This window comes from Topomyia yanbarensis, chromosome 2, assembly GCF_030247195.1.
Source record: "Topomyia yanbarensis strain Yona2022 chromosome 2, ASM3024719v1, whole genome shotgun sequence".
Lineage (NCBI taxonomy): Eukaryota > Metazoa > Arthropoda > Insecta > Diptera > Culicidae > Topomyia > Topomyia yanbarensis.
Genome location: NC_080671.1, coordinates 417,151,464 through 417,167,436, shown reverse-complemented (window position 1 = coordinate 417,167,436; position 15,973 = coordinate 417,151,464). Strand labels below are relative to the sequence as shown.

General features: G+C 41.8%; 2 protein-coding genes across 4 annotated transcripts in view; both read left to right on the top strand.

Moving 5' to 3' along the window:
* LOC131685173 (spectrin beta chain, non-erythrocytic 1) overlaps nucleotides 1–15,973 on the top strand; it is a 418,083-nt gene that overhangs the window by 96,880 nt on the left and 305,230 nt on the right. The gene's annotated exons all lie outside the window — the stretch shown is intronic.
* Nucleotides 3,150–12,701, top strand: LOC131680918 (BTB/POZ domain-containing protein 2-like). Its single transcript, XM_058961633.1, has 4 exons — nucleotides 3,150–3,433; nucleotides 4,024–4,505; nucleotides 4,702–4,774; nucleotides 12,563–12,701. Exons 1-4 carry the CDS (start codon nucleotides 3,150–3,152, stop codon nucleotides 12,699–12,701), a joined length of 978 nt encoding a protein of 325 aa, XP_058817616.1.

Sequence of the window (15,973 nt, the reverse complement as noted above, 5' to 3'; positions counted from 1 at the left end):
AGATTGGTCTTTCGTATATGTCATCATCTAATGCGCCTATCTTTGCTAAAGAGTCGGTTTTTTCGTTGTCCGGGATAGAGCAATGAGAGGGGACCCAAACAAAGGTAATCTGTTAAGATTTTTCAGATAACGTACACAAGGACTCCCGTATCTTCTTCAGGAAATATGAGAATTGCTTTTTGAGCTTCCTCGCACGAATAGCCTCGATAGAGCTGAGGCTGTCCGAAATGATGAAGTAGTGATCTGTGGGCAGAGTGTCGATGATCCCAAGGGTGTACTGAATTGCTGCTAACTCTGGGACGTAAACTGATGCGGGATCATTGAGCTTGAATAAAGCGATGATAGTATTGTTGAAGATACCGAAGCCAGTGAACCCATCGAGATTTGATACATTTTGTCACAGTCGGCTTCTCGAAATTTATTATAAAATATATTGGGGTTCACTTGTGGGCGTACAAGGGATTACACGAATCTTCCTTCAAGGATGTATCGATGAATACAGTAGAATCAGAGGTATCTAGGAAACGAACACGGTTGGGAGTATACGAAGAAGGATTAATGCTCTGTGCCATGTAGTCAAAGTACAAGGACATAAATCGGGTTTGAGAATTAAGCTAGACGAGCCTCTCGAAGCTTTCAATCACCAATGAGTTCAGATTATTGCATCGGATGAGCAATCGATATGAGTGTTCCCAAAATCGATTTTTTAGCGGAAGAACGCCCGCCAGCACTTCGAGGTTCATCGTATGGGTCAAGTGCATGCAATCCAAGGCAATGCGCAAGCAACGATACTAGATTCTCTCCAGTTTGATGAACTGTATGTTTCGCAGCGGAGCGGAAACAGAAACACCCGTACTCCATCACCAACAATATCGTTGTTTGGTACAACCTTATCAAGTCTCCTGGGTGTGCACCCCACCATGTTCCAGTTATTGTCCGAAGAAAATTGATCCTTTGTAGGCATTTCTGTTTCAGATACCTAATGTGACATCCCCAGGTACCTTTAGAGTCGAACCAGGCCCCGAGATATTTAAATGTGAAGACCTGATTGATCATTACACCCATTAATAGAAGCTGGAGTCACGCTTCCTAGAAAAGACAACCAATTCAGTTTTCTCCGTGGAGAACTCCATAGCCAGCTGGAGAGAACCCTAGCAGACAAATTGTCCAAAGTATCTTGCAATGGTCCTTGCAAATCGGCAGCTTTGGGCCCTGTAACAGAGACTATTCCGACATCTGCAAGTTGCCTTGGCGTGCATGAATTGGCAAGACAATCGTCAATGTCATTCACGTTAAAATTGTGGAGATATGAGCCCTGGGGAAGACCCATGTGACTAAAGCGCGATGCTGTTAAATCGGCATGCGAAAAGTGCATGTGCTTTTCAGACAACAGGTGTAGCAAAAAGTTATTTAAAATCGGTGAAAGACCATGCTGGTGCAGCTTCTCTGACAGAATGTTGATCGAAATTGAGTTAAAAGCTCCCTTAATATCCAAGAAGACTGATGCCATCTGCTATTTGTTGGCATAGGATTTGGTGAACACCAAATTGTGTATCTGACAGTAAACCATTTGCTTCGACCCAATTGTCGAGGCGAAACAAGATCATTTTCTCGAACAACTGCCGAATACAGGACAACATTGCAATCGGTCGATACGAGTTGTGGTCGGAGGCTGGTTTTCCTGGTTTTTGGATGACGATGACCTTCACTTGCCTCCAGTCATGAGGGACAATGTTACCCTCACGAAACTTGTTAGATCAGTTCAAAAAGCGCCTTTTTGCAGTGTCAGGCAGATTTTTCAGCAAGTTGAATTTGATTCTGTCTAACCCTGCGGCGTTATTGTTAAATGACAAGAGAGCAAATGAGAACTCCACCATCGAAAACGGTGTTTCGTTCGCGGTATCATGAGGAGACGCGGCGTGGTATGTTTTCTGTACCGGGACAGAGTCCGGACAGATCTTCTTGGCGAAAGCGAATATCCAGCGGTTTGAATATTGCACGTTCTCGTTGGTACTGTTTCGGTTACGCGTACGTCGAGCCGTACCCCAAAGAGTGCTAATCGCTGTTTCTCTCGTTAACCCGTCGACGAACCGGCGCCAATAACTGCGTTTTTTGGCTTTCATTAGACTCTTCATTCGCATAGCAATGGGGTTGACGAGCAGATGACGGCGATCGATATCTGAAGCCCTTTTGAAATCCAAGATGGTGACTTCCGGTTTAGATGAGTTCTCTGTAACCTCAACAATATGGGTATTCTCGGAATGGGGATGACGAATGCATGGCGGAAATCGATGCATGAAGCCATTTTAAAATCCATGATGGCAAATTTCGGTTTAGATAAATTCTCCAGAGCCTCACCCGGAAGTTGCCATCTTAAACTTCATTTTTGTGTGTGAGTGTGAACCATCGATTGTTTTCGGAAGCGTTGCGCTTACCTCAAATTATGCGCGAATAGCTCCATGTTCACAAAGGGTTGCTTTAGAGCACGAGATTGTGAGCGCAAAAACGCGCTGTTTTTGGTGCATCTTTAGTGGGAAAATAGAAATAGGCATCCCGAGCAAACGAAAGCCCCCATGGTCTTGGTCCAATTTCACCCCCATGGCATAGTGTTTTGATAGTGTTTTAAATGGGATTAACCCATGAAAACATCATCACTACGGTCCAGTAGATATCACATAAAAACCATATCTTGATGTATTTATGGGTCATCGAGACCAGTTTATGGTGTTTTAATGGTTGTGAAACTTGGCACGGACCATGTGTATGTTCTTTTTAAAGGTCTGAATGGTGCCTGAGCCCACGAGAGTTTGCTCGGGATTACTGCTTCAGAAGTTCTTGCTCGCATTATGCGACCTAATGTTGGAATGTTTACAACTTTACAATTTTAACATGAGGATTATGAAAACGATGCCAACATTTATTTCTTCGCAGATCCGAAGTGCCGAAATTGTCCAAACGGAAGGTACCTCTGAAGCCTTTATTTGATGTGTGTCACTTTTCAGGTGCAAAAGATCTTGCAGGTACTTTGATTTAGAACGTCGAACTCTATACAGTTTTTATTCACTCTGACTTTTCAGATACTCCCACATTTTAAAAGTTACCTAACCCACGTGTGTGAGATCAATATCTAAATGATGATGATGTTGATAATGGAGCCTACTAAGGCAACGAACGGAGAATCGAGCGACTGGCAGTGTTCCTGTCTGGACATTAAATCCCGCCTAAAGTATATGCACGAAACAGGAACAATGTCTGACTGTGAGTTTCTGGTCGGCAAAGAACCGGAAGGTGAGAAGGTTGTGGCACACAAATTTGTCCTCGCGATGGCGTCCCCGGTTTTCAATACGATGTTTTATGGAGCACTTTCCGCGAAAAACGACGAGCCGATACGTGTTCCGGACATCGACGCGCATGAGTTCAAAAAGCTTATGACGTAAGTGACAATTTACAATGTTGTGTCTGTATCGCTGTAACCAGTCTTCCCATGAACATCGACAAGTTTGCACTCGTGTACAAAATTTCGTGCAGGCGTTCAACCTCAAACATGCTTTACCGTTGTGTGCAGGTTTGCATCGAACACCGAACCCAAGCGAACGATGCGCAAACTTAGGTTTAAACACCGTGTACGTACACCGTGTGCGTACACAAGAAAGGCAAGCACAAAACAGAATGAGTCAACGCTAGTGATGATGAGTGAGGGAAAGAGAAAACTAGTGTCAAGATCCTGTGTGTACGAACACCGCGTACGTACATGGGGTTCGGATATGCAGACGAACACGTGCACGTGTTTTGGTACGCATTAGCGCGTTCGAGTTTGCACACGAAATGTGGGTATAAGATGAGCACAGAACTAGAGCGAACATGGTGTTCGATGTTCATTTGGGAAGTCTGGCTGTAACTATACCCGTAATAAGGTCTTTTAACTAGTTTGGAGCTGTTTCAAGCTTAAACAATTGAAAAAAACGTGTTCCTTTGAAATTTTAGTTCCTTACAGACAAGATCTTGTATCTTTCTCACTTCCAGGTACTTTTATATGGATCATCTCGAAATATCTTCGGTGTATGAGGCAATGAATCTTTACTACGCAGCTAAGAAATATATGCTGCCGGGTGTTGTTGCTGAATGTGTTAAATATTTGCAAGCTAATCAAACAGCTGCCAGCGTTTGCCAAGTCTATGAGTTCGCCAAATTTTATGACGAATCTGCTCTGATGAGTCTATGTCTTTCCACCATGCGTAATCAAACAAGTACTATAATAACTGGTAGTGGTTTTCTCGATGCCGAGCTCGGTACGATAATAACCATGTTTGATCAGACTACCTTGACAATCGATTCTGAGTTGGATCTCTTCAAAGCCCTCAAGCGATATGCAGCTAAGCATGGTCTATCACGTAACGTTGAATCTCAGCAGCAGCATCCTACGCCAGAAAAGGTTGAGGCTGATTCGGAGAGTGACAAAAATCCGGAAGAAGATCAGCCGCCCACCATTCTTGACGCTCTACACCGTATCCGATTCCGTATCCTTCAACCAGCGCAACTAGCTCCAGAGCTCGTTGACAACGAGCTTCTAACACTATCAGAAGCTTTCCAGATTTTGATGTGTTCTTCGATGAAAGAATCTGGACAACAATACACTATGCCCGACGGATTTTCTTCTGTATCTCTCCCGAGAATAAATAACCACTTGTGCACATATTGCAGGTGTGCACTGTATCCAGAATATAGAGCTTCGAGGTATTGTCGTAATTGTAATCGTCATTGCTAGCAGAAAAAGGTGAATTATTTCTTAGCCTTAGAATTTAGTTCTAATACAAATGAAAGGAAATCATAATTTTAAAACATATAATATCAATTGAACGGAAAACCACGTGTTTATTAAGGTATATCACATTCCAACGAATTATCGCAATGCATTAGTTAGTCATATGCTGCAGCTTGGACAACAAGTATTTTGTAAGATTTACTACAATAAAGACCCGATTTTGCCAGCTGTTTGGCCCGATATTGTCAACCAGCCAGGATTTTAACAACTTCAGTTTGGTAAAAAGAAATAAACAAATATTTTATGTGACTGTCCCCATTTTGTCAACCTAAACTACTCCAAACGGGCACATAAAAACGGGCACCCGCTGTATAATTTGATGTAGTTGGAATTTGCTAACATTTGCCGGTGATAAGGTGTCCACTCATAAATTTTCAAACGCGGTCTCAAGCGTGAACCTACAAACTTCCGCACTCGCGCGATCGTGAATCGGTCACTCCTTAATCCTCGGTACCAGCAGTCTTGGACCATGCATTCAATTGGACCTATTAAAAAAGAAAGCACTCATATCCACTAAGTATCTGATTCACGATCCGCGCGCGATCATCCAAAAACACGTGAATAAGCGAAAGGCACACGGTTGAAAAATAGAATTTATACACGCGAAATTACAAATACGTTAGCACACGCGACATATAAACGCGCGCGTGGTTGAACACGTACAACGTACAAACGCTTGAGTCCTTCGCGATGATACACGCGAACCTGTAGTCGCTTGCGCCCGCACATATATGAATCGTACAATGAATATCACATTTAGAACCACGGACCACTGCCACTGGCCTTAAACAGTGTTTTAGTGGGTAAGATTTCCCGTCTCATCTGCAACTGTAGTGAGTGATTCTGACGTGGAGCCCTTCCGAGACTCTAGCTCTACAGCTCCAATAAAACAACTCTCGAAAAAATCCTGCAAATCACCTTTATATGAACCACTGTTGGGGAGACCCCCTTAAATCAGAGTACTTTATATACTCTCTCCTGAGCGATTTTTTTTATTTCTCATCGCAAAGTAACCAATCCACAATAGATGCTTTTTACATTGTTGGTTGGAAGACTAGAGAATTCTATTCAAACAAAAGAAATCTCATTTGCTGTTTTCTATATAGCTTTCGACAATGTTTCTCTTAGCTGCGGAATGCAGTGAGAAAACATAGATTTGATATTTACACATTAGATCAACTCAATGCACGTAAACCGTGAAATAACTACCACGTTTGAAAACATGACACTGACTATGGAAATAGACACGGGATGCCAACAAAGCGGACGCCTGTCGCCTTTATTGTGATCATTAGTTGAATGGCTGGCGTCCGAATATGGGTTAACCCACATTTTTTTCCAAAAACGACATTTTTTTCATTTTTTTGATAGTGCTAAGTAATCCACGTGTACTGCCATAAAAGAAATGTGAAAGTAATTTTTAAAATTCATGCTATTAGCAATCAAAGTTGACCATGGAGGTAACCCCAGTACTAGCTGGCGTCCAAAAGTGTCTAACCCCACATTAAGTGTTATGGAAATTCACGTTTTCTCGTTCGTTTCCCGAGGTTTTAAGAAAAAGTAGTCAATCGATTCGCAATCAGTAAATTTTGTGTTGTAGCTCACATTTTTGTTAAAACATTTACTTACAGGTTATGTTTCGCGATATTCCAAAACCTGTAGGACCTACAAAGTTGGTATCTTCAGAAGATATACTTATAATTACCTGATATGTATACAACTTTGCTGTAGACACCATCTTTCTATCTCGTTTCATTAAAAAGTTGATAATAGCGCCGCCCTAGCGACTGCATTCCAAACTAATATGAAATGATCAAATGAAGCACTAGATGTCACACAACAACTTTTCCAAATACAGCATAACTCTAAAACGAAAGATAAAGAAAGGATGTGAGAATTGTGGGCTAGCTCCTTTTGGACTCTAGGTACCCCCGGGATTAGCCCCCCGAATTACGAAAATGCTTGTTAATTGAAGAGTAGTACATGTAATGATCATATTTTTTCTAGACAACACGGGTCAATGAACTACTAAAAAAATAATGGATTTTTACAATAAAAATAATGTTAATTTGGAAATGCGGAAGTTTTTTCCATTTCCTGCAAAAAATGCAAAATGTGGGTTAGCCCCTTTTGGACGCCAGTAATTCATATAACATAAAATCGAACATGACAGCGTCAAAACAAGATCCCTGTTTACACTGATGACGATGAAATCGAAGTACGTTCACGCGACCTAGCATCGCGCGCCAAATCAGGCCACAGCACAGTGATTTATTTTACCAAAGTCGTGCGATCTATTAACTACGCCTAAACTGCCGTTAAATTTGGGTCAATGACGTCTTCGGACGAATTTGTGGACATTTTAAGCCCTTTCATATGGTGTTGTTCTTTTAGTGATCAATCTCCCTAGAAGTGAGATATATTTATCAACTTTCTTGCAAATGCAAACATTAAAGTTATGTCTTCAGCAATGTTGTAGAGGCATCTTTTGCCAACAACTTTACTGAAGACATAAAGTCTTTATCTTTGATATCTTCAATATTATTACTGGTTATTTGTGGATGACCCCTTTAAAGCCAATAAAATAATATAACTTTTTAAACATCATCTGACAAATTCGGTATGTTCCGTGAAATGGTTTGAATTATCAAAATGGACAACTTTCTATACAACAACAATGGATTACCTCTTGTATTTTCAAAATAATTTCGCAAATTTAAAAAAAAATAAGGTGCTTCAAATGGTTATTGGTTGTTAACGTGGAAACGGCTGAGTTTACGTCAATAGTGTTTGCGGACTACTCATCAAAAATAGCAAGGTTTGTCGTTTGCTGCTATGATTTTCGTGATTAATCATCCTATAAGTGAGATTCTTCAACTATTTTTTGGTAAAAGAAATGAGTCTTTGGAAAAGTTGTGGAGATTGCTTTCACGAATATTTTTGCTGAATACATAAAGTCTTCTTTAAATGCTGATGAAGTTATAGCTCGTTATATTTGTATGACCCCCAAATTTTTTTTTTAGAATATCTTTGCAATTATCATTCTTACGGGTTTCATATATTCTATGAAGTTATTTGAATCGTCAAAATACATAATTTTTGTTAACGCATATTTTTTGTTATCTCGAGTATTTTCGAAGATATTGGACATTTTTGAAAAACAATAGTTTTTTTTTCAAATCATCCATAACTGTACTGGAGACAACAAGAGGCAAGTGAACTCTATTGAGTTTTATAGTGGTGATGTAGCATTTCTAATTGCAACGACAGGTGGTTGCCCGTTTTTGCCCGTTCAAAAGTTATTACTTTTAAAAACTTTTGCTAATTTTACCAAAAACTACCCAATGACTTCTAAGTCGTAAGAGATAGACCGATGATCTCTTCTGGAAAGATATGTATCTTAATCAGACAAACAACTTTCTAGAACATGTCGCCGCTTTATCTACGATATTTAAAAAGTTATGTTGAAAAAAAAACGCGTTTGAAGGGTCATTCACAAACAACGGTCAATAACTTCTAGTGTACAGAGATTTTTGGTCTTCAGTAAAGATGTTCGCAATAACAAGTTGTTGAACATTTCTGAAGACTTCATATTATTTTTCATACTTTGAAGAAAAAATTGTTGCAAATATCTCACTTCAATGGGGATTAATCACTTTAACTATATCAACAAAATGAAGGTCTTGGATCATCATAAAACATCCTAGAAGACATTATTGCTGTGCGCTTTATCGTTTTCGCGTGAATAATTTTTTGCACGTTTTCGACGAAAAAAAAACCACTGTGCACAGTAAAGATTCATGCCCAAATGCGGACACCAGCGATACTTGGAGAAACATTTTCACTAGCGTTCATACCGGTGTTCGTGGGATGGGTATTTGGCCAACCAAACCTATCTCTTCATATCCGTATTTTGTAACCAAACTAAAAGAACATATTTAGAAGTTTGTGACGAAATGCACTCAAAAATGTTACGTCATTTATGAATGTAGTCCGTGATATCACTCAAAAACCATCACCCTAGGTCATAGTAGCTCCTAAATAGATCAAAAGCATCGTTCTAGTCTAGTCTAGCCGTGTGGTATCCGGCGTGCTGAAATCTCTCGAAGTGTTTAAGCTAAGAATAGACCCACTGGTTACCTGCTGCTACCATGTCGTAAGAGGCGACTAACAACAGGAGGCATCCCGGAGTTGAGGTATCTCTTCGTGGCGAAGGCCGAGATTGACTCAAGGGACTTGAAAATTTTAGCCACGGTTGAAGTATTATGGGCTTTGCCCTTTCTGTGGTTGGCGAGTATCTATCGAAATGGGACAGACCGTGGGATTGTCCCTGGTTCATCACCTGGATGGTGATTATAATACAACGTGTTTGGGCTCTTACGGTTGTTGTACTAAATCGGCGAATGGCTATATTTTCGGATATTCTGAACGATGCACTAATTTCCAGTATGAACCTACAGGACATCATCACAATTCAGTCGTGGAAATTGGCGGTAAATACTTCTGTTCTTGAGATCTATGGTGATTCGTTCCGTTTCACGGAATCGTACGCGTTGTTGGAATTCACATACAGATGATAAGCATCCTGATGTGATAAATAACGTTGCTTAAATATCTGGTCCATCCCCGATCGTTCTTCAGACATGCTGCATCGACCGTATTAAGAAGTGGGACGCCAGAAATCTGCAATCAAATCTGTTGGCTAGTCCCGATTCTTGTTTTCAGTTCATTCCGAATACCTTGTGTATTATTACTTCAACAGACACTTCCGATTTTAAGAAAGGCAACACAGCCCTCAGGTTATCTCCAACGTGCCGTTCTTCGTCTGTTGAGTTCTTATGCATGGTTAAGTTACCTGTGTGTCTAACGTTTGGAGCCGGCGACGCCGAACAATCTTGCGCTAATTTTACCATTACGAATCGGTCCTTCCAAGGCCATTGATGATATTATATGCGTCTACGAGAACGTGAGTATTCAAGTTTCTTCAGGTGTGTTTCAGAGTATTTCTCAGTGTAATCGTACATGACAACGCTGAAATCAAGATTCCTGTACAAATCGGTGACGATGTAATCGAAGTTAGTTCACACGACCTAGCATTTCGCATCAAATCGAATCAAAGATTCATGTCGAAATACGGAGAAGTGGAATCCGGTGCAGGCGATACTTGGGGAAACCTTTTGACTGGCTTTCACAACGGCATTCGTGAGATGGGTATTAGCTAACCAATTCTATCTCTTCTCTCTGACTTTTGTAACCAGACGAGAAAAATACATGTAGAAGTTTTTGTCGAAATGCACTCAAAAAATGTTACGTCATTTATGGATGTAGCGTTTATTCAGCTGCGTGAAGTCACTCGGAAGCCACCACCCTGTGCAGTAGTATTCCATAAATCGATAAAAAGCATCGTTCTAGTCTAGTTCAACCGTGTGGTATCCGACGAGCTGAAATCTCTCGAAGTATTTGAGCAAAGAATAGACCCGCTGGGTACCTGTTACCATGTCGTAAGAACCGACTAACAACAGGAGGCTTCCCTGAGTTGAGGTATCGCTTCGTGCCGAAGACCAAGCTTAACTATAGGCTCTTGAAAATTTTAGCCACGGTCGGAGTACTATGGGCCTTGCCCTCTCTGTGGCTAGCGAATATGTATCGAAATTGATTTTTGTTTCTTCGCAGACCGTGGAATAGAAGTTATGGGCATGTCCCAGGTGCTCTGAACGATAAATTAATCTCAAGTATGAATGTGCAGTATCTATTCCGTCTACTGTACAATGGCAAGGCTTCCGTAGCATTAGTTCAAGAATCGTCATTTTTCGAGAAGGTAACTCCTACGTTAGAAGCTTACTGTGGGTAACTAGTCTTCCTTAATAGTCTTCTTTAAAATTAACAAAAACACATACAACAAATGCACGTGAAATGGTCTGCATGCAAGTTGTATAGTTATCATATTTTCCATATTCGGACACTCCACTTGTATTATTTGTATCATCACAGTTCATCTGATTGTCGCAATCGACAAAAAAGGTATCTTCGAAGCTCTCTACCGTGATTCGTTCTGTTTCACGAAATCGTACGCGATGTTGAAATACACTAGCTGAGCAAAACATACTCCGTCGACCGTGTTAAGAAGCGCCACGTCACAACCGAGTATGTGTCATTTCTTGAACCCATTCAGCCGGTCCAGATGGTTGTTTTCAGTTCATTCCGATCACCTTGTGTATTATTTCTACAATTTAGTCAGACACTTTTGACTTTCAGAAGGGCAACACGTCCCCGTAATATCCAACTTCCTCAGCATCATTCGCCCGTGTCGTTCTAATCACGTTTGGAACCGGTTACGCTGCGCACCATCTTGCGCTAATGTTACCATCAAAATTTGGTCCCCCCACTGATGAGACTGTATTCGTCCAAGTGTCCATCTGTCTCCAAGTGTTCTTCAGAATATTGCTCCATGTAAAATATCATACCCATTCCCCAAGCTGAGACCAGTTTCAGTTACCTTAGGTCCTTGCCGTATGTGGCCGAGTAATATTCTAAGATTCGAACTGCATCTTCGACAACGACCATCACCAATTTAATACCCACATTTTGCAGATCTTTTGGAAATAGGACGATTTGTGCTGAATCCGTCAGTGTGCAACCTGCCCAAACACAGTAACTGATCGTTTCGGATTGAGGTGACGTTCAGATTTTTTCCTCTGCGTCTCCTTATCACCTATTTTTTTAGATGATCCATCAACAGAGCTATCTTTGAAAATGAGTCACTTTGGTTATGTAACTATCTTTTCCATGGTTGTTTTATTGCAAATAAGTAGTAGTCTTCGTTAGATTACTTTTAAAATTACAGCTATTTGTCGTATGTAATTTTATATGTTCGTTGATTTTATGGCACTGTAAAGGAACACGCATCCGCCAAGTGATGTCAATCAAGCTGACATTGCTTTGGAATGAGTAAACTACTTACTTGATACTTGATGGGCAACAATTCGCTTCGTTGAATCTACACCGAGTGAAGAATTCTCCTCCACTGGACCCGGTCCTGGGCCAATCTCTTCCAGTCACCCTGGCGTAACATTGAGTGCTTTTAGGTCCTCTTGCACTGCAAACAGCCATCGTGTACGCGGCCTGCCACGGAGTCGTCGGTCTCTTCCCGGTTCTCTACTGAATATTGTCGTTCTTCCGGCATTCGTGTCACATGACCAGCCCACTGCAGCCTGCCGTTTTTTATTAGCTTGACGACATCCACTCCTTTATGTACTTGGTATAACTCGTGATTCATGCGACGCCGCCAGATGCCATTTTCTTCTTTACCGCCGAGTATTGTTCGCAGCACCTTACGTTCGAAGACACCGAACGCTCCTACGATCAACTTCCTTTAACGTCCACGTTTCATGGCCGTACAAGGCAACCGGAACTATCAATGTCATGTACAACGCGAATTTTGTCTTCGTCTGCAAACTACGGGACTTAAGCTGGCTACGAAGTCCGTAAAAAGCCCTATTTGCAGCTGCAAGACGCCTTTTCACCTCGCGGGTAACATCATTGTCGCACGCCACTAGAGTTCCAAGGTACACAAATTCTTCCACTACTTCAAATTTTCGCCACCTAACACCACTTCACCACCAACATCACTACTGGACCCTCGTATTCTTCCAGCTATCATGTACTTCGTCTTGCTGATGTTGATTGTGAGACCAATTCTTGCCGTCTCCCTCTTAAAAGGCACGAATGCCTCTTCCACAGCTCGGCGGTCGATTCCAATGATATCACTATCGTCCGCAAATCCCAGGAGCATATGCGACCGAGTGACGATGGTACCGTTCCTTTGCACGCCTGCTCTCCTGATGGCACCTTCAAGAGCAATGTTGAACAGCAAGTTTGACAGCGCATCACCCTGCTTCAATCCGTCTAAGGTTACGAAGGACGTCGAAATCTCATCCGCAACCCGAACACTTGATTTCAATCCATCCAGCGTTGCACGAATCAGCCTAATCAGTTTCGTAGGAAAACCATGTTCCACCGTTATCTGCCATTACTCGTTTCATTTCACTGAATCGTACGCCGCTTTGAAATCAATAAACAATTGTGACAGTTCTCAAGACTGTCGGTAGAAAAGGTTACACCGAATGCTGTCATTGCTGTCAGTGGACTTGCCGCAAAATTAGAGTGTAAGAAAATTGAATTCAAGCAACGTAGGTTTAAATTGTAGCTATAGTAGTAATAAAAACTTTCCCAATTAAACCGTCGAGAGGAACAGATCGTGAATAAAAGTTTTTCGCTGTGCTAGTAGTGCGTAGTTATTTCTCGTGAGCCCTATTCCATGGCGTCCCGTTTTTCGATTGTGCCTCCACGAGCCGTCCGTGTGCGAGTCCTGAAAGTTTGAACCGCCGGAAATCACGATCCTGCCTCAACAAGTTGTATTCCCTGAATTTATCTAGGATCTGTCGCAGGGTAAACATTTGATTCGTTGTTGATCGGACTTCACGAAAACCACCTTGATATTCGCCGACGCAAGACTCCTCCAACGGCCTCAATCTGTTGAACAGAATACGTGACATAATTTTGTACGCCGAATTGAGGAGCGATATTCCCCGATAATTGGCGCACTCCAGTCTGTGTCCCTTTTTGTATAAGGGACAAATGAGGCCATCCAGGCCAGTCAGCAGGTAGTTCTTCTTCTTCCCATACCTTCAAAAAATTACGGTGAAGTGTTTCGTGCAGCTGCTCACTACCGTGTTTGAAAAGTTCGGCCGGGAGCTCGTCCTTTCCAGCCGCCTTACAGGTTTTCAGCTCTTTGCTTGCCTTTTTCCCCCTCTTCTAGCGTCGGAGGCTCCACAGCTTGTCCATCGTCACTTATCCTTATTCTGTTCGTTGACACGCTAACATTCTCTCCATTCAACAATGTCTCGAAGTGTTCTCTCCACCTGGCTGCTACCATAGTTTTATCTGTCAGCAAGTTACCTACACGGTCATTGCACATGACGGGAGACGGCGCTGTTTTTCTCCGTACGCCATTGACAGTTTCATAAAATTTCCGCATATCATTTTGTTCCATACTGTTTTGCGCCTCAATAATGACGTTCTCCTCATACTGCTTTTTCTTTCTGCGGTGAATTCTTTTTTCGGCTCCTCTTGTTTCCTTGTAGCGCTCTCTGTTCTGCCGGGCATCAGACACTAACATCCGGCTTCTAGCAGCATTTTTCTCATTCGTCACTCTCTGGCACTCCTCATCGAACCAACCGTTTCTGGGTCGTCTCTGAGCAGTACCTATTACTTCTCGCGCTGCTGTGCTCACCGCTCCGAGGATTGACTCCCACAGATCGTTGAGTTTGTCGTCTACGGTGATTCTCCTTAACCGCTCATCAAGCTTCTGGCGGTACTCGTCCGTTACATCTTCTGCTGAGAAGCGCTGGATATTGAAACGCAACGGTCGCTGAGTTCTTGAGTTCGCTACGGTTGATAACCTTGCCCAAATCTTACTAACAACGAGATAACGATCAGAGTCGATGTTTGGTCCTCTGAAGGTCCTCACATCGATAACATCCGAGAAGTGTCGGTCGTCTACCAGGACATGGTCTATTTGATTGCAAGTTTCGCCATTCGGGTGCATCCAGGTATGCTTACGGATGTCTTTGGCTGCTGATGGTCATCCCTCTAGCTGCAGCGAAGGTCGCTAGTCTCAGGCCGTGGTCATTGGTTACAGAGTGAAGGCTCTCCTTACCTATGATTGGACGGAAAAAGTCCTCTCTACCGACCTGAGCGTTGAATCCGAATGAGTAAACTACAGGGCATTAAATGTGCATGGGGAAAACGCATGGTTTCGTCTGAGTGGAATGATGACTTCAATCATGTATGACGGTTGAGAATTGACCATTCGCGAGAAGGATTGTCAACCAGTTACCAATTTCCTTCAATCATATCAGCACGATGAAATTTTTTCATATACTTGTCGCGAAAACAATCGATATGTTTAGTTGTGGGTGGACCAAGTTTGCTTCCACTCTTATTGTTTTTGTTGTTTTTCCTTTTGCTAGTTTGTCTTCTGTAGAAATAATATTGGAATTAAGTATAATTCTAGACATTGTCTCGTTATTCGCCATTACGATATTCTTTAAACGTATATTGAGCACCTAAATAGTCTCCAGGTGGCCGGACGCCCAGAGTCTTCTAAAATCGTAAATATCGTACGAACTCTAGCACAATATTTCGTGACCCTTTACTAATAATCTTCCACCTCCCGTGTTGACTTGAGGCGTATTATATATAACCTCTAGCGAAGGCAATTGTCGGACTAACATTCCTTCCCTTTCCTGTTGCGATCTACGTTCGGGTCCGGCCGGCGCCGGGTATTGACCAATAAACAACTTGGGATTAGCAGGAGTTGTACATTGAAGGATGATTTGTTGCTACCAAGCATTTTCCTCCGTTGATTCTCTGTGCAATTTCAGCTAGTCCCGATCAGTAACGGGAGCAGCAACCCAGGGTAGTCCCATAAGCTTTAGCTGTTCGCTTCGGATTGATCTTATGTTGGTAGAATATGTAGGAAAGTTTTCGTTCACAGAAACAATGCTTTGTAGGTAGAGCAGAAGCTCAAAAACACCCTCCTTCCCATTAACTAGCACCCGACCATAGAGCCCAGCTCGATCGGTTACCTGTTTTTTTTTTTTTTTCAATTCGTTTATTTGATAAGGCAGGTTTGCGTTAGCTTAAAGGTGCCAATTTTGTTTTGTTTTACATTTTAAATTACTTAAAACTAGGGGATTACATATTGATTTTTGAAATTCGTAAGATTAGGGGGTCATTTAGTTTTTATGGCAATATGGTTTGACATTTTTAGCAATGAGATTATTGGAGCAAATAATGTTTAACTAAGGGGGAAAATTTTTACGACTATCTTAAAAGTAGAAATAATTAGAGGGCGTGATTAAATTTTGTAAAGATTCGGAGACATTAATTAGAGTTATTTTATGTGGTAGTAGAGTTGGGCATTTTCAACGAGATCATATAATATAATAGTTAAAACTAGAAAAGGCAAGAAGAGCTAAATGCTTCATGAAGATATTTGGGGGGGGGGGGGGGAGGGGTGTTACTTCTGTGTATAAGAGTCAGGGGAAGTAGGGTGGACAAACATGGCAGGGGGAGAACATTATTTCA